At 65.4% G+C, this 23,848-nt stretch overlaps 11 protein-coding genes across 11 annotated transcripts; 5 read left to right on the top strand and 6 right to left on the bottom strand.

The window, feature by feature from the left end:
- Positions 1-33: 33 nt before the first annotated feature.
- AMSG_09126 (uncharacterized protein) lies at positions 34-905 on the top strand (the record flags this gene model as incomplete). Its single annotated transcript, XM_013899395.1, has 2 exons — positions 34-768; positions 806-905. 2 exons carry the CDS (start codon positions 34-36, stop codon positions 821-823), a joined length of 753 nt encoding a protein of 250 aa, XP_013754849.1. The 3' UTR covers positions 824-905.
- On the bottom strand, positions 857-7,318 carry AMSG_12237 (uncharacterized protein). Its single transcript, XM_013899461.1, has 5 exons — positions 7,202-7,318; positions 6,866-7,055; positions 6,124-6,715; positions 4,146-5,832; positions 857-3,661 (listed from the first exon to the last, which is right to left on the bottom strand). The coding sequence occupies exons 1-5, from the start codon at positions 7,231-7,233 to the stop codon at positions 895-897; spliced, it is 5,268 nt and encodes a 1,755-aa protein (XP_013754915.1). The 5' UTR covers positions 7,234-7,318; the 3' UTR covers positions 857-894.
- A 342-nt stretch (positions 7,319-7,660) lies between these two features.
- On the top strand, positions 7,661-8,692 carry AMSG_09129 (type I iodothyronine deiodinase; the record flags this gene model as incomplete). Its single annotated transcript, XM_013899396.1, has 2 exons — positions 7,661-8,163; positions 8,185-8,692. 2 exons carry the CDS (start codon positions 7,661-7,663, stop codon positions 8,690-8,692), a joined length of 1,011 nt encoding a protein of 336 aa, XP_013754850.1.
- Positions 8,693-8,736: 44 nt separating this feature from the next.
- AMSG_09130 (uncharacterized protein) lies at positions 8,737-9,481 on the bottom strand (the record flags this gene model as incomplete). Its single annotated transcript, XM_013899397.1, has 2 exons — positions 8,737-9,396; positions 9,445-9,481. The coding sequence occupies 2 exons, from the start codon at positions 9,479-9,481 to the stop codon at positions 8,828-8,830; spliced, it is 606 nt and encodes a 201-aa protein (XP_013754851.1). The 3' UTR covers positions 8,737-8,827.
- Positions 9,482-9,553: 72 nt separating this feature from the next.
- Positions 9,554-10,888, bottom strand: AMSG_09131 (uncharacterized protein; the record flags this gene model as incomplete). Its single annotated transcript, XM_013899398.1, has 2 exons — positions 9,554-10,656; positions 10,878-10,888. 2 exons carry the CDS (start codon positions 10,886-10,888, stop codon positions 9,714-9,716), a joined length of 954 nt encoding a protein of 317 aa, XP_013754852.1. The 3' UTR covers positions 9,554-9,713.
- Positions 10,889-11,138: 250 nt separating this feature from the next.
- Positions 11,139-12,866, top strand: AMSG_09132 (uncharacterized protein). The gene is made up of 2 exons (XM_013899399.1): positions 11,139-11,258; positions 11,342-12,866. Exons 1-2 carry the CDS (start codon positions 11,187-11,189, stop codon positions 12,827-12,829), a joined length of 1,560 nt encoding a protein of 519 aa, XP_013754853.1. The 5' UTR covers positions 11,139-11,186; the 3' UTR covers positions 12,830-12,866.
- Positions 12,867-13,201: 335 nt separating this feature from the next.
- Positions 13,202-15,901, top strand: AMSG_09133 (uncharacterized protein; the record flags this gene model as incomplete). Its single annotated transcript, XM_013899400.1, has 1 exon — positions 13,202-15,901. The coding sequence occupies one exon, from the start codon at positions 13,202-13,204 to the stop codon at positions 15,899-15,901; it is 2,700 nt and encodes an 899-aa protein (XP_013754854.1).
- Positions 15,902-15,970: 69 nt separating this feature from the next.
- AMSG_09134 (engulfment and cell motility) lies at positions 15,971-16,864 on the bottom strand (the record flags this gene model as incomplete). The annotated part of the gene is made up of 2 exons (XM_013899401.1): positions 15,971-16,698; positions 16,783-16,864. The coding sequence occupies 2 exons, from the start codon at positions 16,862-16,864 to the stop codon at positions 15,971-15,973; spliced, it is 810 nt and encodes a 269-aa protein (XP_013754855.1).
- A 1,005-nt stretch (positions 16,865-17,869) lies between these two features.
- AMSG_09135 (uncharacterized protein) lies at positions 17,870-20,361 on the top strand (the record flags this gene model as incomplete). The annotated part of the gene is made up of 2 exons (XM_013899402.1): positions 17,870-18,022; positions 18,211-20,361. The coding sequence occupies 2 exons, from the start codon at positions 17,870-17,872 to the stop codon at positions 20,359-20,361; spliced, it is 2,304 nt and encodes a 767-aa protein (XP_013754856.1).
- AMSG_09136 (uncharacterized protein) lies at positions 20,290-21,577 on the bottom strand (the record flags this gene model as incomplete). Its single annotated transcript, XM_013899403.1, has 2 exons — positions 20,290-20,417; positions 20,489-21,577. 2 exons carry the CDS (start codon positions 21,575-21,577, stop codon positions 20,394-20,396), a joined length of 1,113 nt encoding a protein of 370 aa, XP_013754857.1. The 3' UTR covers positions 20,290-20,393.
- Positions 21,578-21,755: 178 nt separating this feature from the next.
- On the bottom strand, positions 21,756-23,690 carry AMSG_09137 (uncharacterized protein; the record flags this gene model as incomplete). Its single annotated transcript, XM_013899404.1, has 2 exons — positions 21,756-21,785; positions 21,906-23,690. The coding sequence occupies 2 exons, from the start codon at positions 23,688-23,690 to the stop codon at positions 21,756-21,758; spliced, it is 1,815 nt and encodes a 604-aa protein (XP_013754858.1).
- Positions 23,691-23,848: the final 158 nt, after the last annotated feature.

Genomic DNA, 23,848 nt, shown 5'->3' on the forward strand with positions numbered 1-23,848 from the left:
CCCCACCCCCACCCCCTCGACACACGCACAGTCATGGGCAAGCGAGGCGCAGGTACAGGCGGGTACGCCTCCGAGGTCCGCGCCCGCCAGCGCGACGAGGAGAACCGACGCCGCCGCAAGGCCAAGGTCAAGGCCAAGCAGGCCGCCGAGGACGCTCTGGTGGCCACCGACCCAGCCGCCGCCCTCGCCCGCCTGCGCTACCTCGAGCATGCCCTCACCCAAGGCTTTCTGGCTGGCTCTGCCAAGCGCCGGGTCGCCTCGGATGTCGGCTTCCTCCGCTCCAAGATTCAGGCTTCCCACAAGTCGCCTGAGGCCCTTGCTGCCGCCCTCGCCGCCGCTGGCACCGCCGTCCCGGGCTACACCCCACTCCCGCACGAGCTGCCCAAGCCTGCAGGCGCAGACACAGACGCAGGCGCAGACGCAGACGCAGATGCCGTCGGGGAGGCCACTGTTGCCGAAGACAGCAGCAATGATGGCCAGCCGCCTCCCTCCATCGACCTCGCCTCCATTCCGCTGCCTCCCGGCCCGGTCCCGGGGTGGGAGACCCTGCCGCTGCGGCGGGCTCCGCCCTGTCCGACTCCCCCGCGCCCGATGCACATGCATCCGGCCCCGCACCACATGCACCCGGCCCCGCATCACATGCATCCGGCCCCACACCGCATGCATCCGGCCCCGCACCGCATGCATCCGGCCCCGCACCACATGCACCCGGCCCCGCAAGCCAAGCGCCAGAAGACTCTTGTCGCGACGGACACTCCGCCGCTGGCTGTGGCGGCTGTGCCTCCCCCTCCTACTGCGGCGGCAGCGGCTCCGCCACCTGTGAGTGTTGATCCTGTGGTGCTTTCACTGCTGCCAACTGCCGTGGCGCTCAAGAAGACCCGCAAGTAGGCAAGACTAGAACGGCGGCGGCGCTGCGCCGGTCGACGACGCCGCCGCACCGTACGCGGCCGGCTTGCCGTACGGGTTGGCCGCCGCTGTTGGTGTGGCCCGAGCCGGCTGGTAGCCCGATGCTGCCGATGCCGGCTGCTGTGCGGCAGATGGGTCGAGCGCGTACGGGTTGGCCGAGGCGGCTGCAGGTGCGCCGTAGACGGCAGGCTGGCCGCCGGGAGCGGCAACGGGCGCGCCGTAGGGGTTGCCGACGAGTGGCGAGACGACGGGCGTGTTGGGCTGCTGGTAGGGGTTGAAATGGGCCCGCGGCGGCGGTGGCGTGGCAGCTGCAGCCGGCGGCGTGACGCCCGGCGGCGGCGTCCACTGCGATTGCTTGGTGTTGTGGTCGACGTAAAAGGTGCGGCCCGACGCCGGATCAATCTTGGCCTCCCAGCCCGGCGGGAGCGCCGGCGTTGCCGGCGCGGCCGACGACGACGCCGGCGGTGCCGGCGGCGCGTGCCACTGGGTTTGGTGCGTCCGGGTGTTGATGTAGTACCGGCGGCCAGTGTTGGCGTCGACATCCGAGGTCCACCCGTCGGGGAGGGCCGGGACAGGCGTCGATGCCGCGGGATGAGCCGACGAGTGAGACGAGGCAGCCATGATCGGCGCGCCACCAGCGCTGGTTGTCGGGCGGTCCCAGGTTGTTGTCTTGGTGTGATGGTTGACGTAGTACATCTTACCCGAGCCCGGATCGACCTTGGCCTCCCAGCCGGGCGGGAGTGCCGAGCCAGTGCCTTGCGCTGGGCGTGCGGCCGACTCGCCGCAACCGGACGACGACGAGGACGACACCATGCTCAGCTGTGCAGCGTTGGCCGAGTGAGCCTGTCCGGGCGCGTAGCGGACCATAATGACAACGTCCGACTTTGTGGACGTCACCGGCTCCTCCCGACGGGTCTGCGCGTTGTACCGCAGGATCTGGGCAGCGTGCTTGGTGTTGTGAACGGCCTCGACGCGGAAGCCCTCTGCGCGGAGAGTGTTGACGACGGCCAGCTCCGAGACGATAAGCTGGTACTTGTGCGAGAAGGTGTTGCTGGCGTAAAACTGGGTGGCGTGATGGGCAAATGGGTCGTTAGCGACGCGAGCCGCCGGCGGCCGCCCGGCCGAAATGCCAAACTGGCCGAGCGCGGTGCGGATGGCGGCGAAGAGCCGCGGGTCGTCGGGGAGGACTCGGAACTGCTCGTGGGTGAGGTTGACCATGGTTACGCCGCCGCCGCGGCCGACGCCAGAGTCGTGGGTTCCGTCGAGCGGGGCAAGGACGGCAAAATAGTCAGAGTCGCCGACGGCAATGACTGTCTGCGAGACGTACCGGTGAATGGCCTCCAGCAGGAGCTTGGCTGTCCGGGTAAAGCCCTTCCACATGACAAACGGAAAGCCGCGGATCTTGCACTCGTAGTTGCCTGCAGCGTCGGCCGCCATCGGCTTCTGCAGGCCAAACATCGAGCCGAGCTGTGAGTCGAGCTCGCGGATGAGTCCCTGAGGAGCATTGGCCGAGGCGTAGGCACGGTCGCTGGAGCCAGCCACACCGACAAACTTGAAGAGCGGTGGGTCGACACCCGGCGTGTGGTGGCGAAAGACAAAGATGTACTCGCCGGCCACAGAGAGGAGCGTGAGGCCGATCTGGACAATGGCATTGGCGACACGGACGACCGAGTGCAGGGCGGTGTTTCGCCGCTCAAACGAGGCCACCACCGAGGTGGCAAACGTGCCATTCTTCTCAGGTGCAAACTTGGCCTTGACCTGCAAACCTTCGGCGGCCATGGCGGCGCCGAGCGCGTCGACCATGCTAGGGTCGGCGTTCGACGAGATCTTGAGGTTGTTGTTGTAGCCGGTAGCTACGACAATGGGCGGGAGCGAAGCCGGCGAGACATGGCTGCTACCGGCGGCAACAAGCGGTGCAAAGTAAAAGTGGACTCGCGACCCAAAGTGCGCGCCGTTGGCTACCATGTAGCCGGCGTGTGAGATGGCGGTGAGGATGGGAGCCAGCGTGTTGGCAAGGAACGACTTGCGGAACGGATACCCCTTGAGCTTGGCTCCCCAGCGCGCGCGGTTGAGTGCCCACGCCCGCTGCAGGCGGTATCCGCTCGCCTCGAGCGCTCCCTTGATGGCCTCCAGTACCTCGCGAGGCGTGTTCTGCGACGCCATCATCTCGTCATCGTCGTCGACCCACCAAGCCCAGGTCGGCGGCGCGCTTTGTGGCTGCCCGCTTCCGTACGCCGAGCTCGGGCCTCCGCCACCCACACCCAGGCCACCGCCAACCGAAACGGACGGATGCGGCCCAGCCATGTGCGGCTGGCCTGCTCCGCCGGTCGAGTATGCCGATCCGTAGGCTCCGCCCGAGTGGCCGCTGCCGTACCCGCCGCCACCGCCGTATCCGCCGCCGCCGTATCCGCCACCACTGCCGTAGCCCGAGCGGCCGCGACCCTGGTTGTTGTTGTAGCCGCCACCTCCGAGGATCGCCGCCCCGATCGTGCCGATCATGCGCGACCGCTGCTCGCGGCGGCGGCGGATGTCGGAGCGGCGGCGGCGGATGCGGCGGCGGTGGCGCGAGCTGTGGCCGGCGGACGAGTACGAGTACGAGTCGTATGAGTACGAGTCATGCCCCGAATAGCCTGAGTTGTAGCCGCGGTTCGGGCGCATGCGACCATCGGCGCGGCCGTGGACTCCGCCCTGATGCGAGCCGAAGAGGCGCATGCGCTCCTGGCGGCGGCGACGGATGTCGGAGCGGCGGCGGCGCCTACGGCGGCGGTGGCGCGAGTTGTGGCCGGCGGACGAGTACGAGTACGAGTCGTACGAGTATGAGTCCGAGTACGAGTACGACGAGTACGACGAGCGCCCGGGCCGCCGCCGACGCCGGCGCCGCCGGTTGTTGTTGCGCCCACCTCCAGAGATGAACATAGCGAGAAGGAAAGGCTAGTGGGTAGGTTTGCTGGTGAGGTTGGTTCTGGCTCTTCGCACTGGCGTGTGCAGAGAAGTGTGCGGTGTGTCTGTGTCTGTGTCTGCGGACCATTGCTGCCGCAGAGGTGGTGTGCGTGACGGCGTGGTGGTGGAGCCTCCGTTACGGAATTGGGGGGGGGGGGGGGGGGCTTTTATGAACTTTGCTACGGTACAACAAGCATGGTCAGCTTCATGCTCCGGCATCAGAGGGTGTTGGTGGTGATCCGGTGCCGCGTGTGGTTGCCCCGCTAGGCACAACGCCGCGCCGTTGCAGGGCAAATGACTCCGGCCATGCAGTGGGGAGGCTCCCGGAGAGCTTGCCGGCCGAGTCACTGGCCATCATGGCGTCCACCAGACGACTCCAAGTCGTCTGGTGGGTGGCGTCGGCGGCCTGGTACAAGTCCATGACGGCTCCGAGCGAAAACACATCGTGGACAGTCTCCATGGGTAAGCGCCGCCCATGGCCTGGGTCGACAAGCCCGGGCGCGCGCTTACCGTCGGCCACGTGGCGGAGTGATGCCGGGTAGAGCTCGCGGATCGGCCGCGCAAGGTCAAAGTCGATGAGAAAGCCGTTGCCGTCGTTGTCAAACACCATGTTGTTGCGGCGAATGTCGCCGTGAACCATGCCGATGCCATGGAGTGCGGCAAGACGGCGTGCGACGTCTTGAAAGTGAGACAAGGTGACCATGGAAGCGTCCGGATGCTCGTCCGACGACTCGTCCTCAATGTCGGTCTTGAAATGGGTGACAAGGACGGCAGTCGTACCAAGCGACGCGTTGATGGTGCGCTCGCAGCGGCGGACGTCAAACGGAGTCTTGACGACCAGAGCACAGGCACACAGCTCAGGTGACGCGACCCTCCATGCGTGCGCGTTGGGCATGCGCGACGTTGATCCCAAGAACCACTTGAAGGCGTAGCCGTCGACCACCGCCACGTTGGGGCCGAAACTGCGCGGTGCACGCAGCGGCTCATGCAGCCGGCGGACCATGATGGCGGTGACTTCGGACATGGCCACGGCAAAGCCGACCACGACCGTCACGTACTCGTCGAGGCTGGTGCAGGTCATGCTCGCCACATCCACCGTCAGGATGTGATCGCTTCGGACAAGGTGTGCCGCGAGCTGGAGAGAAGGGTGGGTCGGCGATCCTCTGGCCATGTTGGCTGCGGTGGGAAACTGGCCAGAGAGCGAAAGTACCGATGGGCCGAGCGGGAGGCCAGCCAGAGCCAGAGCCAAAGCGTGCGCGTACGCCTCTACCTGGCCGTTCTTGTGAGACACGCCTGGTTCGTACACGCCGAAGCCAAGGGTCATCTCGGTGGACCGGACGCCAAACAGCACGTCAGCGACAGCGTTCGGCAGGATCGGACGCTCGTGCCACATGCGCCTTGTGAGTCTCTCTGCAACACCTGCAGCGTCGTCAGCTGACCGGGCACCAGAAGTACTCGGGTCGTTCGAGGCACTCCGTGTGCTCCTGACCTCGCGCACACGTGCTGACAAATTTGAATTGGGCTTGACCGCGCGCGACGAGAGCAGCTCGGCTTGGGCTTGCCACTCGTGAGCCTGGGAGAGGAGCCTGTTCTTCAGCCGCTCGCTGTATGCGGTACCAGCCTGGGCGGCGGCAACACTCGCCTCCAGCTCTGCATCTGCGAGCCGTGCCTTGTGCTCGGCGATGGCAGCTGCACTACCCACCGCCGCATCAAGAGCAGCGGCGTGGTCGTGGCAAAAGGCTGCAGCGCGCTCGCACCGCAATCGGATGGCATCAAGCGGCAGAGGCAACTCTGCGTTGGCAGTAGGAACATGGACCGAGAGCGAGGCATAGAGCTCCGCAACAAAAGCCTTTTCCAGATGGAAGGTCCGCATAGCGTCGGTGTCTAGGCCAACAAGGGGACGAGAGCTCGAGGAAAAGACAAGCGTCCAAAGGTCGTGTGTCACGGAATGCCGCACAGTCTCCATCTCGGCCCGCATGGTAAAAGCTTTGCGGAAAAGTGGAGGTGCAAGCTTGGCATCGAGGGCAGGGGCCAAGTCCAAGTCCTGCAACGCAAGACTGCCATCATCGCTGGAAGAGCTGTTCCCAGGCCAAACCACCAGCTCAAGATGGCCCGACACAACCAGAGGAAGAAGGGCAGCAGGATCCGAGACAGGTGATTCCGTCTCGGCGAAACCACCAAACATTGATCGCGAGGCAGGGCCCTTGGGTTGGACAATCCCAATGTGATCGCGAGAAGAGCTGGCAGGTGCACCATTGGCATTCCCCGTGTGCAGACTGGCGAGTTTGCGCATGTTGCTGCGCAGAAAGTCGGCGTAGGCAGAGAGCGACGCAATGTCTTCCTCGGAATCGCCGCGACTCTTTCCGTGAGCAATCTTGGCCTCGGCCACTCCGACCTTGGCCTCGGCCACGTCAACAGGATCAGCCTCGCCAGCCTCCAGCTTGGCCTTGGCCACACTCACCTTGGCCTCGGCCACACTCACCTTGGCTCCGGCCACTCCGACCTTGGCCTCGGCCACTCCGGCCTTAGCCTCGGCCACGTCAACAGGATCAGCCTCGCCGGCCTCCAACTTGGCCTCGGCCACACTCACCTTGGCCTCGGCCACTCCGACTGTAGCCTCGGCCACTTCGGCCTTGGCCTCGGCCACGTCAACCAAATCGGCCTCGCCGGCCTCCAGCATGGCCTCGGCCACACTCACCTTGGCCTCGGCCACTCCGACCGTAGCCTCGGCTACTCCGACCTTGGCCTCGGCCACACTCACCTTGGCTCCGACCACTCCGACCTTGGCCTCGGCCACTCCGGCCTTAGCCTCGGCCACGTCAACAGGATCAGCCTCGCCGGCCTCCAACTTGGCCTCGGCCACACTCACCTTGGCCTCGGCCACTCCGACTGTAGCCTCGGCTACTCCGACCTTGGCCTCGGCCACACTCGCCTTGGCCTCGGCCACTTCGACCTTGGCCTCGGCCACGTCAACCAAATCGGCCTCGCCGGCCTCCAGCATGGCCTCGGCCACACTCACCTTGGCCTCGGCCACTCCGACCTTAGCCTTGACCACTTCGACCTTGACATCGGCAGCGACAACCTCCAACTGGGCTTTGCTAAGTTGAGCACCAGCCACCTCTTCCGATGTCACTTCACCTAAGCCATGCCCAATGCGTGCCTTCATCCACCTCTGCACTGCAGCTGTTAATGCAGCCTTCGTCTCCTCTCTGATCTCGACATTGTCGTCCGCACAAGTGAGTGACCGAGGCCTTTACGACCTTTTTCCTGACAGCCCTTCCTGTTCCCCCCTCCCCAACTCATGACCTGGAGCAGCGCGTCCATGCCCCCACAACCACTCAAAGCCATCACGTACAACATGGTGTCCATAACATTTACCACGCTCATGGCGTGACCAATGGTCAGAGACGAGCTACTGGGCTCCAACACCTCTGCAACCTGTTGGGGCTTGCCAGCTGATGATGTCCGTCGCACGCGATCGCGATCGCGTTGGCAACTGCGGTCGCGACGGGCGAACACGCTCGCACCCCGTCGGTAGGCATCCTGGTAGTACAGCTGATCAGACGCGCGACTGGGCATAGAAGGGCTGTGTACACACAAACGCACGCACACAAAAGCACATACACATACACATACACATTTGAATGTGCCTTTGCACTCCCACAAACCTGTAGCCGCGCCATAGAAATCTTCTTGGTGGCGTGGCACGAAAGGAAGGCGGCGGGGACAGGCAGGCGATGCACGGCGGCGGCGAGAGGTAGAGGCCGAAGCGGGACATACTCGCCTTCGCCCCACCACGCCACCCGGCCCGGCCATGGGCATGCACCACTCCACCTCGGGTAAGTCCGGGTACCACTACTCGTACGCAAAGACGGACATGGTGTTCTCGGAAGAGCAGGTGGCCGCCCTTTGGGCCGCCGAGAACGCCGCCCGCACCGATCCGGCTGTCCTCGCAGAGTACGCCCAGCACGACACTGACGCCTGGCGCGCACGGGTCACCCTGCGCATTCAGACTCGCGTTCTTCGTGATGTTCTCGCCATCGCCGATCGCGACATGCCCTCGGCCCTCAAGGCCCTCAACAACGCCCGCTACGACATGCGCTTCAACCACAACATCGACCGCCCCGTCTACATCCGCTTCGACCGCTCACAGCAGGGAGGCCTCGTCGTCCGCGATACGCCGCCGCCGGCCACTGTCTTTTCGCTTGCCGCGCTCACGTCGTCTGCTCCCTCCGCGGCCGGCAGCACGTGCATCACCGCCCTCGCCGCAGACGCCACCGCCCGCGGCCGCGCCCTCGTCGTCGTCGCCGGCTCGCGGTCGTGACCGCCGTCGCGGAGAGGCGTGCCCATCTTCAACGCCCTTGCCGCAGACTACGCCCACGTGGCGGACTTTGTCTTTCTGTACATCGTCGAGGCCCACGCCTCCGATGAGTGGCCAATGCCGGTCGGCGGCGGCCGTGAGCCGTACCCTCAACCGAAAAGCCTGCCCGAGCGCGCCGCGCGCGCAGCCGAGTACGTCGCTGACTACGGTTTGGAACTTCCGGTCTACGTCGACTGCATGAGCAACGCGTTCGAGTCGGCCTACGCCGCCTGGCCCGAACGCTTCTTTGTCATCGACGCCGGCGTCACCGCCTTTATCTCGCAGCCAGTCCCGGACAAGGGCCACGATCCAGCCGAAGTCGAGGCGTGGCTCCAGGCCAGGGCCGCTCTTGACGGCCCTGGTCCGTTTGTCGTCGATAGCGGATGCGTTGACGGCCCGACAGATTCGGGCGTCGAGTGCACGCCTGCCGACGCGGCTCCGCCCGCCCCGACTGTTGAGACCAGCGCCAGCCCAGCCTCAGAGTAGGCTCACACCTGCGAGTGCCGCCGCTGCAGACGACGTCATGACGGCGCGATGCCCCAACTGATGGACCACACACGTCCCAGCGGCACCGCGCCCGAGCCACATAAGCGTCTGCTGCGCCGTAAAGTTCTTCCCAGCCTACACGCCGGTGATGTCGAGCGAGAGCTGGACGGTGGCTCCGGTGACTGCGGCCTTGTGGGCCAGCATTTCGTCCTTGAACGCCTCAAAGTCGCCGCAGGCCATCAGAAGCTCAAAGACCTCGCCCTGCAGCTCGTTCTCGTCGCGGGTGGCGAGGATCGACATGAACTCGGCCATCGACGAGCCGGCGGCGGCAAGCGCCTCGGCGACCATGCCCTCGACCATGGCCTGCCACTCGGAGAAGAGCGGCATATATTCGAGCTTGTTCTCCTCACCGTCATCAAACATCTCACAGTGCGCGTCGCGGAACTGCTCCAGCGCCTCACCAAACGCCGGATCCATGATGGCGTCCTCCAGCTCGCCTACCAGCGCATCAAACCGCGCTGTCTCGGCGTCAACCTCGCCTGCACTTTCGCCGGCACACTCGCCAAAGCCCAGATCCAGATCGATTTCCGTACCTTCGCCAACCACATCCGCCGCTGCTGCCGATTCTCCTGTCACCGTCGCCGTCGTCGTCGTCGCTGCGTTTGGCGCGCGACACGTTGCATGAGTCGTCCGCTCGCCACGCTCTCTTCCCCTCCCCCCCCCACACCCCCCGGCGCCCCGCACCCACGTACCCGCACCCTGCACCGCACCCTCTGTGACTGCGCTCATGTCTTTGTTGCTTGTGGTTCGTGCTCGCTGGCGCCGTGTGTTGTCTGCTGCTGCGAGACTTCTGTCGGCCCAACTGCGCCGCACTCGGCCACTTGCGCTTCCACGCTTGACCGACCGACCGGCTTCGACCGACCGACCCAAGCTGGTCGACTCCGCAGCTGACACGTACAGACCGGAATGCTCCGATAGCTTGCGCTTGGATCGGCCAGCATCCGAGAGGCGACCGGCCAGGTCACTGGGACATGTTGGTGTAGCCCGGAAAGGTAGCGCGGATGACCTTGCCGGCACGTGGCGGCAGGGCGCCGGCGCACTGGCCGGAGTCCGGGTGATCCTTGGCCCACTGCTCGGGGGGAACAAAGCGGGCGACGGGCGAACGCTTGTCGGCGACGTAGCGAATGGTACCGTGCGGAAGGTAGCCCTTGGGCGGGTCGCGGGCGAGCTCGATCGGGCCCTGTGAGGTTGGTGTGGAGCGGACAGCCAGGATGGAGCCTGCGTTGGTCGCTCCCGGCCCGGCAGAGCGAATGGGCGACGAGACGTAGCGCGGGCGGGCCGGCGAGGCGAGGCCGCCTGCGGCAGCATCGGCAGCGAGCTGGGCAGACGAGGCCACAACCTTTGTGTAGCCCTGACAAGTGGCGACAATGCGGCCCGAGCCTGTCTTGCGTGGGACGCCGATGCCGTCCGAGCCCGGCTCGCCGTTGTCTCCTCTGGTGGAGATCGCCCCGGAGCGGCGCGGGATGGCGCCAGGCACACCGCGTTCGCCGTCGTACAGCGGCGACGCCGTCGATCCGCCGTCGCCTGAGGCGCGGATGGGGTGGCGGGCCGGCGGCGGCGGTGTGGCCGCAGGCTCGGCTGGCCCGTGGGCCGCGCCCGACTGGATGTCCTTGAGTGGCGTGACGACGTTGTAGCCCTGCGAGCGAGCGTGGATGACGCCCGAGGCGTACGGCTGCGAGGCGCGCGGCGGCGTTGCTGACACAGCTGCTTCCTTGCTCGGCGACGGCACGACCCGGGTCGCACCCGGCGCACCGGCCTTGATAATGCCCGAGTGATGGACGTGCCTCGACGGTGTCTCGCCGCCGGCCAGCGCCGCCTGCACATGCGCCGGCGACGGCACAATACGCGTCGTCCCCGCAGGCCCGGCCTTGATCGTCCCGGTGTAGTACCCGTCCATGCCGTTGCTACCTTACCGCTGTCGTGTCTCAAAGTGCGGTGTTATACCTGCGCGATGTGCTCCCACGACAAGCCCCCCCCCCCCCAAGGTCTCTGTTGCCCGTCTAACGGTCGTTCCGTCCGCCGGCATCTCGCCGAGCAGCGGAATTCGATCGAATACGCCAACGTGGCATAATCGATGGCGGTCGCAATGGGCCAGCACAAGACAGGGCGGTGGCGAAGCGAGGACTGATGGACCATGCTGGACTTGAATCAGGTCAGAACTATGTGAGGGTGTGGCGGGATGAAGCTGATGTGACCGAGATCTCGCACCCAAGCCCTCGCCTATGGGCGGAATGGTAGAGGCTGTGGCACCAGTGGCAGGGGCAGTCGAGCCAACCATGACACAAGCACTGACACGGACCTGCGCACACCTCACCCAACCACCCACACCACCACCACACCACACCACACCACTCATACCCTCACCCACATCCTCACCCACCCACCACCCCCGCCCCCCCCTCCTTCCCCTCCCCGTCACCCTCCCTCTCCAACCATGTCAATCGACACCGACAACATCGCAGGCAACACCGTGGCCCAGCTGCGCGCCTTTCTCGCCACCCATGAGGTAAGCAGTCTGCCCTTGCCCACCCCCCCCACCCCCCCCCCTTGCCCCCCCCCCTCCCTCACCCTCCACCCCCCGCACTCCAGGTCGACCTTCCGCCCAGCAGATCCCGCAAGGCCGTCTACGTCGCCCTCGTTGAGCAACACCTCGCTGGCACCGCCTCTACTGCTGCCCCCACCACCATCACCACCATGACCACCTCCTCCACCGACTCCACCTCCTCCACCGACTCCACCTCTTCCTCCTCCACCAACACCATCATCTCCACCGACTCTACCACCACCGCCGCCGCTTCTTCGATGTCAGACTTTGCCGCCGCTCACGCTTCGTCGCGGTCGTTTGTGATGGCCACGGCAGCGCTGCTCTCCGTGGTTGTCGGCGTGGCGTCGTGGCTGCTGATGGCGCCCGCCGGCGACGTGGATATGCCTGTTGAGATGCGACGGATGCTCGGCACGACACTTGCTGCCTCGGCCATGGCGTATGCGCTGGCATGGACGCTTATTCCCAAGCTTGCGCCGTCGCTGCGCGACAACGGGCTGTTTGGTATCGACATCAACAAGTTTGACGCCGCCGGGACGCCGCGGACGCAGTGGGGCAGCCGGACCAAGGTGCCCGAGTCGCTCGGCCTCGTCTGCGGTGTCATCTACCTGGCCACGGTCGTGGTTTTCCGCTTTGGCGAGCCTGCGGTCCGCAACGCGCTTGCGGATGCCGGCACCGACCGGGCCATCGACCTCGGTGAGTACAACGCGGCTCTGCACTCGATCTGCTTCATGCTCCTCCTCGGCTTTGCCGACGATGTGCTTGAGCTGCGTTGGCGGTACAAACTCGTTCTTCCGACGGTGGCGACGCTACCGCTGCTGGCGGCGTACTCGGGCGGGACGTCGGTGGTCGTGCCCAACATGCTCCGCCCGTGGCTCGGCCCGTTCTTCGACCTCGGCCTCTTTTACATCGGATACATGGGCTGCGTCGCCATTTTTTGCACCAACGCCATCAACATCTACGCTGGCATCAACGGCCTTGAGGCCGGCCAGTCGTTTGTCATTGCCCTCGCCGTCGTTGTCCACAACCTGGTGGAGATGCTCGCGCCATCGGCGTCGTCAGAGCCCGACTTGCACCAGTTCTCGCTCTCTCTCATGCTCCCATTTGTCGGCGTCACCCTTGCTCTCCTCCACTACAACTGGTACCCGTCGTCGGTCTTTGTCGGCGACACCTTTACCTACTTTGCCGGCATGTCCTTTGCCGTCGTCGCCATCCTCGGCCACTTTTCCAAGACCCTCATGCTTTTCTTCCTCCCGCAGATCCTCAACTTTGTCCTCTCGCTCTACCAAATCCTCATCGGGCCCATGCTGTTCAAGGTCAAGTGCCCACGCCACAGGCTTGCCCGCTACGATCCTGACACCGGCCTCCTCCACGCCGTCCCGGCCCACCACAACCTGCTCAACCTCTACCTCTACTTCGCCGGCCCGCTCCCCGAATCGACCCTCAACCTCCATCTCATGGCCCTCCAGGCCGTCTCCTGCCTCTTTGCCTTTGTCATCCGCTACTACGTCTCGACCTTTTTCTACGATGCGTAGAGCTGCGGCCAAGACCCCAGTCAAGACTACAACCAGGACAAAGTCGATGATACTGACGTCGTCGTTGGCGCCGCCGCCATGCGATGCGCGTCTGTATGGCGTGTATGCTGTATAAAATAGCCTCCGTGCCTCTCTGCACCCCGCCGGCCGATGCCCTCACAGCCGTGACCGCTGCTACGAGTACTGACTGGGACATTCGTCGAGTTCCGTCCGCTGCGACCCCAAACTACGACCTTCCTGGACCACACACTGCCACAGCCACGCACACGCACACATAAAGCACACACACCACCACCACAAACACACACACACACACACACACACACACACAAACACACACACATACACACACACATACACATCTCCCCCCGCATGTTGTTGTGCAAAGAGTGCAAGCGGCGGCTCTCGCAGCGCGACTTCAACAAGCGCCAGCTGAACAAGCGCAAGAACAAGCAGCAGCCGACGTGCATCGAGTGCCTGGAGCAACTGAAGAACGGCGGGAGCACGGCCAACAATGGCGATACCGCCGCACCGGCAAGTAGTGCCGCCGCTGCCGAACCCGTTGCAGCCTCATCGTCCAAGAAAAGCTCGTCCGGCTCGGCCGCAAAGGCATCGACAAAAGCGAGGGCACTCAAGCCGAGCCGAGCCAGGCCGGGCCGCGGCGTAGCCAACAAGGTCGATGCCTTTGTGCATGCGACGTTGACAAAGCTCGCGAGGGCACATGCGACCTGGCACAGCCTCCTCGCCAACCACCAGTTTGCGGCCTTTGAGCGGTGCGCCGTCCGCTACGGCCCGCTCACCTTCCGCTTCCCGCTCATCCTCATGCACGCCTTCTCGCTGCTGGGCGAGGCGACTTCGCCGGAGGAGATCGACCAGCTGAACCGGGATTCATGGAAGGCGCTCGTTGCAGCGCTCAAGAACATCCATGCGTGGTGCCCGTCGTACACTGACGCCATCGACGAGCTCCAAGCCTCGCTCGACAAGCTGGCCTCGGACGAAGACGTTTACGCCATGTTTCCCCAGCTTGACACGCTGCCCACCAAGTCGCATGTCATGAATGTGCTCAACAACTGGGGCTTTAGTGTCTCGCGAGGCCATGCGCTCTCGGGCATCCGGGTTTTCTTCTCCCTCGCGCTTGTCTTCTCGCGCGTCATCCCGTCAGAGGCCTGGGCCAGCCTGTCATGGCCGGGCGAGGTGGGCGAAGCAAGCGATGGCACTGTTGATCCTCTCGTTCACGCTGAACTGGTTGCCATCCGTGTTTCCGTCGAGGCCGAGGCCGAGGCGCAGGCCCGGGCTGCGCAGGAGAAGGCTGTCAGGCTGGCCGCCGAGGCCGAGGCCGCCCGCATTGCTCGCATCGAGGCCGAAGCCAAGGCGGCCACAGAGAACGACGCCAAGGCTGCGGCCCGCGACGCTGCTGCTGCCGAAGCCAAGGCCGTCACCCGAGCGAAGGCCGCCGCTGCCGCCGCCGAGGAGGCCGTCACTGCGGATATGAAGGCCAAGGCCGAGGCCGAGGCAAGGGCCGCGGCCGAGGCCGACGCAAGGGCCAAGGCCGAGGCCGAAGCGAGGGCCAAGGCCGAGGCCGAGGCCGCTGAAGCCAAGGCTGCTGCCTCTGCCGCTGAAGCCAAGGCTGCCGCCGCTGCCGCCGAGGCCGAGGCCAAGGCTGCGGCCAAGATGCAGGCCGAACTCGAGGTCGAGGCCCAGTCCGCCGCTGAGGCCAAGGCTGCTGCGGAGGCCGAGGCCAAGGCCAAGGATTTTGCGACCAAGAACAAGATGTGCACGGTGTGCAAGGAGGTGAAGCACAAGTCGAAGTTTTCGCGGTCACAGTGGAGCAAGTCGTCGCGCAAGTGCCTCGACTGCGTTGCGCAGGTGCAGCTCTACCTCAACGTGTTCAAGGGCGTCCGCCTCACCAACGCTATGAACATGTTCTCGAAGCTCTCGCTGGCTGACGCGGTGACGGCCGGAAAGGCTGCGCTCAAGGCAGCGGCGAACGAGAAGTCGCCGTTCACCATCTACCAGCGCATCATCTCGAGCTCATGGGACATGTCGCAAGACTCTACGGTCCGCAGTGCGCGGACGGATAACGGGTACAACGCCATGCACGCGGCAGCGGTGAGCGGCAACGTCCGCTACGTCAAGGCGCTGGCCGACATGGGCGTCCGGCTCGACGTGGTCTCAAAGTCTGGCATCACTCCGCTTGTGCTTGCGTTCTTCAACGTGGTGACCGAGGCCGGCAACCGCGAGGCTGTCGACGTCTTGCTGACCATGCTCGAACTCGGGCCAAAGTGCGGTGGCGACATCCACACTGCGTGCATCGACTGCGGCGGCGCGAAAGTCTCGCTCGTCGAGCTGGCCTTTGCCTTGTTCCAGGCAAACCTCGCCTCAGTCCTCACCCAGTACGTCGTGGCGCCGCCGCTCTACACAGAGGAGCAGAGCAGCTCGCTCGCGACAACTGTCTTTACCACGCGGTGGGCGATCCAGCTCCGGATCTCGATCGCGGCTCTCCGGATCCCGGTTTCAAAACTCCTTGCCAAGATCCAAGTCCTGCCCGATTGGCAGACCGCGCTTGCCGATTGCGTGGCCCAGCACTACGAGCTCCTCTCTACCCTGCTCACCTCGGTCGAGTCGTCGCCGGCCGAGTTCCAGCCGCAGCCTGTGGCGCTCGCAGAAAGCGAATACGCGGTGGATCTGTTTGTCCTCGCCTTTAAGCTCACCGCCGCCCTCGCCTTTCCACATGCACAGCTCGGGCGGGCAGACCTGTTCTCGTCAGTGGTCTCTGCAGGCGAGGTGACGGCCGCTGAGGCCGTGGCCGTCGTCATGGCTGGGCTCGGGATTGCTGTTGAGACCATGACTGAGCTGCCGAACGGAGCGAACATGTCGATTGTGTCGCGGGCCGTCATCTCTGGCTCGCCCGACATGGTCAAGTACATCTTGGAGCTGCCTGGCGTGGATCTGTCGATGACAGATGCGTTTGGCTCGCCAGCTGCGTTTGCCAAGGGTGTGTCGATGGAAGCCGAGGTCAAGGACGCCATGTTGGCGGAGCTGAGCGCTGCGAGCGCTTCCGCCAGCACGTAGAAGCCAGAAGCCGTTTACTCTGGCTGGTTGGTTGAGAAAACAAACATAGCACGGCCCGTGGCAAGAGAGTCACAGTATGGTGCACGAGCCCTCGTCGACGGCCGGCACCTCGAGCGACTCGTCATACAGCCGCTCGTCAAGGATGACGCGAGAGAACGGCGTGGCTTCCAGGGCCTCACCGGACAGGTTCTTGCGCGGGATAACTTGGAGGAGGCGCGAGCGGAGCTTGGCAAGCTGGGCGTTGAACGCCATGTAGTCTGCACCGTCGGCATGCCACCGTTCCTCAAAGTAGACAAAGAGCGAGCAGAAGAACTCGCCGAGGTCGTCAAGCGAGGAGATCCACGAGGCGAGCTCGTCATAGATCGGAGTGCGGATGGCATAGCTGATGCCGATGCGAAGCTGAAGCACGTCGGCAACGAGGGCGGCGATGTTGAGGCCGGCGGCGGCGACAGGGTAGTGGATGTCATCGCGGGGGCGATGGGTATTGACCAGGTCGAGAAAGGCGTCGTGGTAGTTGGTAGCAAACCAATCAAGGAGCCAGAGGCCCAGAAGTCCCGACGCACGCAGATCCGACACGGGGTACTGCCGCTGGAAGCCCATCTCCTTCCACTTGCGGGTCACCAGGTCCGACGGCAGCCGATCGTCCGGGAACACGGCCGCAAAGAGCGAGCCGGCCAGCGCCACGTGCTCGGCATTGTCCAGGTCAAACGAGGCCGTGAGCAAGTCGCTCGCCGCCTGCATCGTCGCCGCAAACTCCTCCCGCACCTGCGCCCGGTACCCACTCCCGCCCGCCGTCGCTGTCGCTCCGTCCATCGTCGTCCCCGTGCCTCCCCCCGCCGTCCCCGTCACCTCCTCGTCGCCCAGCAGACGCCGCCTTCCACGCTCAGAGAGCTCAAAGTCGCGAGCCATCGACGCCTGCGCCCCGCCGGTCGCCACCCGTCCGCCCAATCCGCAGCAGTCCATGTGTGTTGGGTGAAGTACAGGCGTGGGTGCGACAAGTGGTCTCTAGTGGTGGGGGTGGTGGGGGGGGGGGGGGGGGGGGGGGAAGGGGAGGGGAGGGGAGGGGGGCATTCGTCGTCGTCACACTGGCATGTGCGCCAAGGCCGCCACGCAGCCGATATTGATGGGATCCGAGCCGATGGGATCCGATCCGATGGGATCCGCACTTGGTATGAATGAGCTTGTCTAGCAGCATTCATGGGTATTGTAAAGCGGTTGAGATGGTGGTTGTGGTGCTATGAATGGTGCGCAGAGTGGGAGGAGGGGACGTCGGTATGGCTGTCTTGGTCGTGGTGCGATGATGATGGATGGGAGTCGCTGCCATCCCACCATCCCTCCTCAATTCGCCGTTACGCACCCCGATTGATCTGATGGATGCTACAGGTGGTGACGTGCTACAGACACCGCCGTCACCCCAACTACATCCGCTTCATCTACAGACCGCGCTCCCTGAGCGGAAACACAGAGGAAACCTGTGATCACTTATTTCCCAACGACTGCTGGCCATCCAGCCATGCTCATTCCCTCTACCCCCGCACCACGGACAGACGCACAATCGACACTCGACACTCTCTGCATTGTAAAACGCAACGAAAACGGACCATCCTCCTCAAAACCCACACATCGATCACAATATCAAATGCGTCGGCAACCAAAGCCAGCGCCAAGGCTGAAACAGCCCATCTGCAGCAGCGCAGCGACAACCGGCGGCGACTGGCAGCAAATGGCGGCGACTGGCAGCAAATGGCGGCGACTGGCAGCAAATGGCGGCGACTGGCAGCAAATGGCGGCGACTGGCAGCAAATGGCGGCGACTGGCAGCAAATGGCGGCGACTGGCAGCAAATGGCGGCGACTGGCAGCAAAATGGCGGCGACTGGCCGGCCTCCCCCCCCCCCCTCCCCCCCTCCCTCCCTCCCTCCCTCTCCACCACCACCTCACTCTCCCCCTCCCCACTCTCCCTGCGCAGCATGGACTGGGACGCAGAGGACACACTTTCAGGCTCGAGCACGTCGGGCGAGTACGGGTCCGCCACGGGCGGCGCGGGTGGCTCTGGCGGCTCTTTGGCGGCGGCGGGTGGCGGCTACTCGGTCGGCCTCGGCCTCCCGCTCTACGCCACGGCCGTACTTGCTCCACGTGGCTCGGCATCCGCCCTGGAGGAGGCTGCTGCTGCGCTGCCGCACGCCCATGCCCATGCCCATGCCCATGGTCATGGTCATGGTCAAGCTCATGGTCATGGTCAAGCTCATGCCCATGCCCACTCGGCCCGCCCAAGCCTGCCCCCACACCCACGCCCGCCGCCTCGTCGCAGCCGCCGCCCTCGCCGCGCACGCTGCCCTCGCTGCATCGTACCTCGTCGACCGCCCGCGAGATGCAGGCTGCGGCGGCGCGGGCGGCGGCTGCGGCGGCTGCGGCGGCTGCAGCTGCGGCGCTCCCGCCGGAGGAGATGTTCTTGTCGGACGGCGGCAACGGCATCGATGACGCCGGCGCGACGGGCAAGGTCCGGCTGTCGACGGTGCCGAAAGCGCCGGTGCAACTGGCAGCGACGCACGCGGCGGCGGCAGCGGAGATGGCCAAGGCGGTCGAGAGTGGAGCGGCGCCTCGTGGTGCGCCGCACGTCCGCAGAGCGGTCGACGTCTCCAACAAGCCACTGGAGATGGTGCTGGCGGCCAAGAACGCGGCGGCTCGCGACCGGCCGGTCCGGTCGTGCATGCCCGGGGCCGCGGCGCAGTACGATGCGGTTGAGCTGGCGGGCTTTGAGGCGGGGCGGCTGGAGACGTTCCGCAGGGCGCGCAAGCGGCGGCGGACGTTGCACTCGTGGAAGGCGGTCCGTGACGGGCTTGCCTGGCGTTGGGCCTGGCTCCAGCTGCAGATCGAAGAGCTGAAGCGGACCCGCGAGTCGTACTCGCGCGGCCTGGACGAGTACCAGCAGGAGAAGCCCAAGGTGAGCCAGGTCCGCGACGCTGAAGCCGAGGCGCTCGGAGAAGTCGCAGCACGCTGCTGCCCCATCCAGCTCCCAGTCCCGCGGCGGAACATGTGCAAGCGCAACATGGCGCGAGTCCGCAAGAAGCTTGCCGCTGAGGACCCGCTCCTCGCCCTTGTCACGGCCAAGAAGCAGGCCGAGCGCGAGCGCCGCGCCTCACACCGCAAGCTGGCCCGCTCCGATCCGCACCCGCTCTTCCCGGACGCTGCCGCTCTGCAGCTGGCTGTGGTAGGCGAGCGAGCAGCGGCGGCGATGCCTGCGGGCGCTGGAGCAAGTGGAGGGAGTGTGCAGCCGCAAGCCGGGGTGGCGAGCGGCGGAGGTGCTACCGCGCCTTCTGCGCCGCGTCCGCCGATGCCGAAAACGCTCAAGCGCAAGCGCAACATCAGCATCCAGCTGCCGACGAGCGGCAACCGACTGCGGCGGCCGGCTGCCGGCTCGCCCGCCGCCATGTACTACTCGATGCCCAAGCTGCTCCAATCGCCGCGGGTTCCTGCTGCCATCACCCAGCGGCTTGGCGTCGCCCGCGCCGCGTCGGGTAAGACCACCGGCAAGGGCTCGTCATCGGGCAAGGGGAAGGGCAAGGGTACCAAGTCGCGGACCAACAAGCGCCGGACCGAGGACTTTAACATCGACAACATCGTTGTCCCGTTCACCACGCCCACCGCTCCGCCGGCGGTCTCCAAGCTCGCCGTCAAGGAGATTGTGCTCCCGGTCGTCGAGGTAGTCGGCGAGGACTCGGATGCCGAAGCCGAGGGCGAGGCCGAAGCCAATGGTGGCGAGTCATCGGACGATGAGGCCGTCGACGACGCTACCTTTTACCGCCGGCACGCCGAGTATGAGTACAAGGAGCGGGCGCGATACATGGGCCTGCCGCCGGCGACGAACTGGCGGGCCGAGTCGGTTGTCCTCCCGTCGTCGTTTGTCGAGTACGGCCGCGACGCCGACTCGATGAAGGAGGGCGCACGGCAGTATCTGCTCGAGCTGGAGGCGGCCAAGGCCGGTGACCTCGTCGACTCGCTCTCGTCGGATGACGAGTTTGACTCGGACGACTCGGACGAGTTCTTTAACAAGGCGCTCTCTGACGACGACAATGAGCTTCTTGGCCTGGGCTCGCCGCGCAAGCGCCGCCGGACACGGGCGGCCAAGGCGCATCTGCTCAACGCGCGGCAGCGGCGCCGCTGGGAGCGGCTCAAGTTTGAGTTTCTCGAGTACGCCCGGATGCAGCCCAAGCAGGTTGAGTCGCTGTTTGGCCTCTGGGCCGCGGTGCCCGAGCGGACGTCGCTCGTCTCGCGGCCGTCGTACAACTACGTTCTCCGCAACAGCAACGTTGTGCCTCGGCACCCGCCTGTGCCGGGCGTCACCGACGGCGGCTCCGAAAGCCCCGCCGGTCCCCGCGCCCCGGTCGTCGCCGCGTACTCGACCCCCGAGCCGGCCACATCGCTGCTTCTCCGCAGGCTCCCGGTTCTTCCCGAGCCGTAGCTCGTCTTGGCGCACACTAAATCTCGCGAGGGTCAAAGAACGCGTTGCGGGCCATGCTTGCGAGCGGCTGGCCGCCGCGCAGCGGCTTGTGCATGAGGTATGGCGAGCGGGTGTTTCCGCCGCCGACCACAGCGTGCAGCACGTCGTCGGGCGTCATGTTGCAGATGACAAGGGCGAATCCGCGGGCGTGGGCACGGACACGGCCGACCTTGACCAGCGCGGCTAACAGCTCTTGCCCACGCGGGCCAGATGCCACAGGCGCAATGAACCGCGCCCGCCAGTGACCGGCCTGTAGACGCGAGAGGACAAAGTAGCCGGCATAGAGAGCGGCAGCGTCGGCTAGGATAGCGGCGGCGCCGACCAGCCGCCACAGACTCCCGCTCGCCCAGAACCAGTTGATAGCACTAGCCACAATCCAAAGGTGGAGAAGGGCGAGGAGGATTTGCATCGCGTTGTGGCGCCACAGCCACATCGGCAGCAGCAGACGCTCGATGGAGAGCGAGGTGAGCCCGTTGCCGTTGAACAGCGCAAGCGCCGCAAACGAGTCGCTGGTCTCATCAGTGAGGGTGTACCCCTCGAGAAAGTACGGCGAGTTCAGGAGGGGCTCGGGATCGACTAGCGCAAAGTCGGCACCAACCTCGGCGCCGTAGTAGGCGTCGTACACCTTGCGGAAGCCGCGGCCGTCAACGACGACGAGGCTCGGCGGCGGGCGCGGGGCGCGGATCGACTCCGGCAGAAGCAGGAGCACACTCAGCGCGCGCTGCGAGAGGATCGAGTAGCTGCGACGGGCGTAGAGGGCACGAGCGGCGTGGTTGTTGGAATTGACGGTAAGATAGACGACGTCGATGCCGCGGGCGGCCAGACCATCTTCGATGGCGTCCATGAGTGCGGTGGCCAGGCCGCGGCGGGTGTGGGCGGGCTCGACGCGGAGATCAAAGACGTAACCAGCCAGGACAGGTGTGCCGGAGAGATATACGCGCTTGATGGCGGCCGAGACAACGCCGACGGCATCCCCGCCGTTATCTGGCGCAGCGACCACGATGACGGCGTCCTCAAACTGGCGGGCCTTGGCCGCAAAGTGCGAAGCGTGGACAAAGGCGACGCGGACGGCGGCCGAGCCCTGCGTCGCCCGCTCCTCCAGCCGCCGGCATGGCCCGTCATCACATGCCTCGTCGTACGCCCGCAGCACGTAGCTTCCGTGGCGGCGAGGAAGCATGTGGGGGGTTGGGAGGCGAATCAGGTGTCAGACGGGTTGGGGCTGGAGCTGAGGCTGGGGCTGGGGCTGGCGGGCTGCTGGCGGGCGTGGACAGGTGCGACGGAACGAATGATCATCGGATCGGATTCACGTCTGTGGTGTGTATGTGTGTGGGTGCAAAGGTACGGGCATGGCATGGCTAGGGGTCAACGTCATCAACAAAGTAGCCCTCGGCGAGAGAGGCGATGTCGGACGAAGAGGCGGTGGCGATCGAGTGGTGTGACGAACGGTGCGATGAGTGGTGCGATGAGTGGTGCGACGAGTGTCGTATGTGAGTCGGGTGATGGACTTGCTTGGGAATGGCAAGTTGAATGTCGTGCGGTGACGAGGAGGGGCGGGCGTGGAGGTGAGCGCCAGTCGGGAGACGGGCACCGGTCGAGACTGCGCCCGAGGCTGCCGACGAGCCCGTGGTCGATGCGTGGGTCGATGACGACGATGCCGACGATGTCCATGAGACGGCCTCGGGATCGCGGCCGCGAACAAGAGCAAGCTTGCGCGACTGCGGACCAGGAAGGGCATGTGGGCCAAAGCCAAGAGCAGAGACATTGAGCAGCGAGAGCTGGGTCGACTGCTGGCGGGCGCGCGAGCGGAGACGGGCCTTGCGGTCGCGGGTGGATGCCGACGAGGCGGCGGCGGCTTCGCGCGATTGGACAGAGAGCACGTTGCCAAGGGCGTCACTGAGGGCGGCACCGGCGGCGGCATCGGTGGCAAGGTAGATAAGCGTCTGCTGCAGCTGCGGCGAAGCCGAGGCGAGGGCCGAGTCGGAGGCGAGGACACAAAGGCCCCGGCGCATGATGCGGAGGAGAATCGAGTTGACCTCGGGATGCTGGAGGAGCTTCACCACGATGCCCATCAGCTGGGCAGACTCGGGGGTGAGGGCTGTCTCGCCAGGCGTGGCGGCCGAGGCTGATGGTGTCGGCGCAGGGCCTTGGCTCGAGATAATGGCGAGGAGCTCGGGGACTTTGGCCAGGTCGGAGGCCAGATCGGCGACCTGAGCCATGCCCTCGGACGAGAGCGAGCCGTCGCGCAGGCGGTCGTTGAGCGAGAGCCGCGGGCGGGAGCCAAAGCTCGACTCGCCGTCGATGGAAAGAGATTGCCGAAGCTCGCGACGCGAGATGGATCGCTCTGAGAGAGCGTCATCGCGGCGCATCTGTGTGGGAGCGCCGCGGGCCTGGCGATGGAGCTTGCGCTCGTGGAGGCCGAGGACATCGAGGACGCCGGCGAGGCCTGCGGCGGGCGAAGAGTCAGAGACAGAGCGGGTCAGCCACTCGCCATTCTGGCGGTACCTGTAGAGGCGATACATGGAGTAAAGGACAGCGCATCCAAGAATGGCGCGGACAACGGTGATGAGCGAGGTGAGGAGAGTGGAGAGGCGAATGTGGTTAAAGACGCAGCGGAAGAGCATGGCGTGGCGCTCCATCATCTGCCACACAAAGTTGCGGTCGCCACCGCACTGGAAAAAGTAAAAGGTGCCACCGTCGACGCCGCGCTGGTTGCCGATGATGGCGATGAACGAGTAGCGGAGCGAGATGGCGGCCATGTAGCAGAAGATGATGGCAACCTTAAAGTAGAGGAAGCGGTTGATCTGGACAATGAGGCCGGCGTTGGCCTTGAGGATGACGTCGTCGTCGACATCGTCGTCCATCTCCACAATGTCGTCTGCCCGGACACGAATCTGGTTGATGTACGAGGACGAGATGGACATGAAGATGCCAGTGAGGAGGACGTTGAGGGCGGTGAAGATGGTCATGCTCAGGGTGTACTGCTTGATCTCGTTCTCGCAGTTGATGTTGACAAAGTCCTTGTTGAGGACAAAGTCCGAGAGCGCCCAGTTGACCTTCCCCAGACCGCCCACCGTCTCCAGCGAGACGTTTGCCGGTGGATACTTCCACAGCTCCTTGTCCGCCGCCGCGCTCCATGGCGAGCACTCGACGCCGTCGAGGACCAGCAGGCTGCCAAAGAGCAGTTCGAGGAGGGCGAGGAAGAGGAAGAGGAACCAGAGTCCGAGTTCAGAGTACGAGTGATGTCGCGTGGGCGTGAACAGCGCAGAGACGGTCGTCAGCAGCTGCGACATGTCCGTCTCTCCCCACCCGCAAGTCGAGTCTGCGGCTCGCGCAAGCGCTCACCGCTCGCGTTAGTTAGCGCTCAGCGCTCACTGCCGCCTGCCGCGCCCGCCCGCTTGCCGCCCGCCTGCCGCCGGCCTTCCTCCCGCCGGCCTTAGATTGGGCGCAC

Source organism: Thecamonas trahens, assembly GCF_000142905.1.
Source record: "Thecamonas trahens ATCC 50062 unplaced genomic scaffold supercont1.45, whole genome shotgun sequence".
Lineage (NCBI taxonomy): Eukaryota > Apusomonadida > Apusomonadidae > Thecamonas > Thecamonas trahens.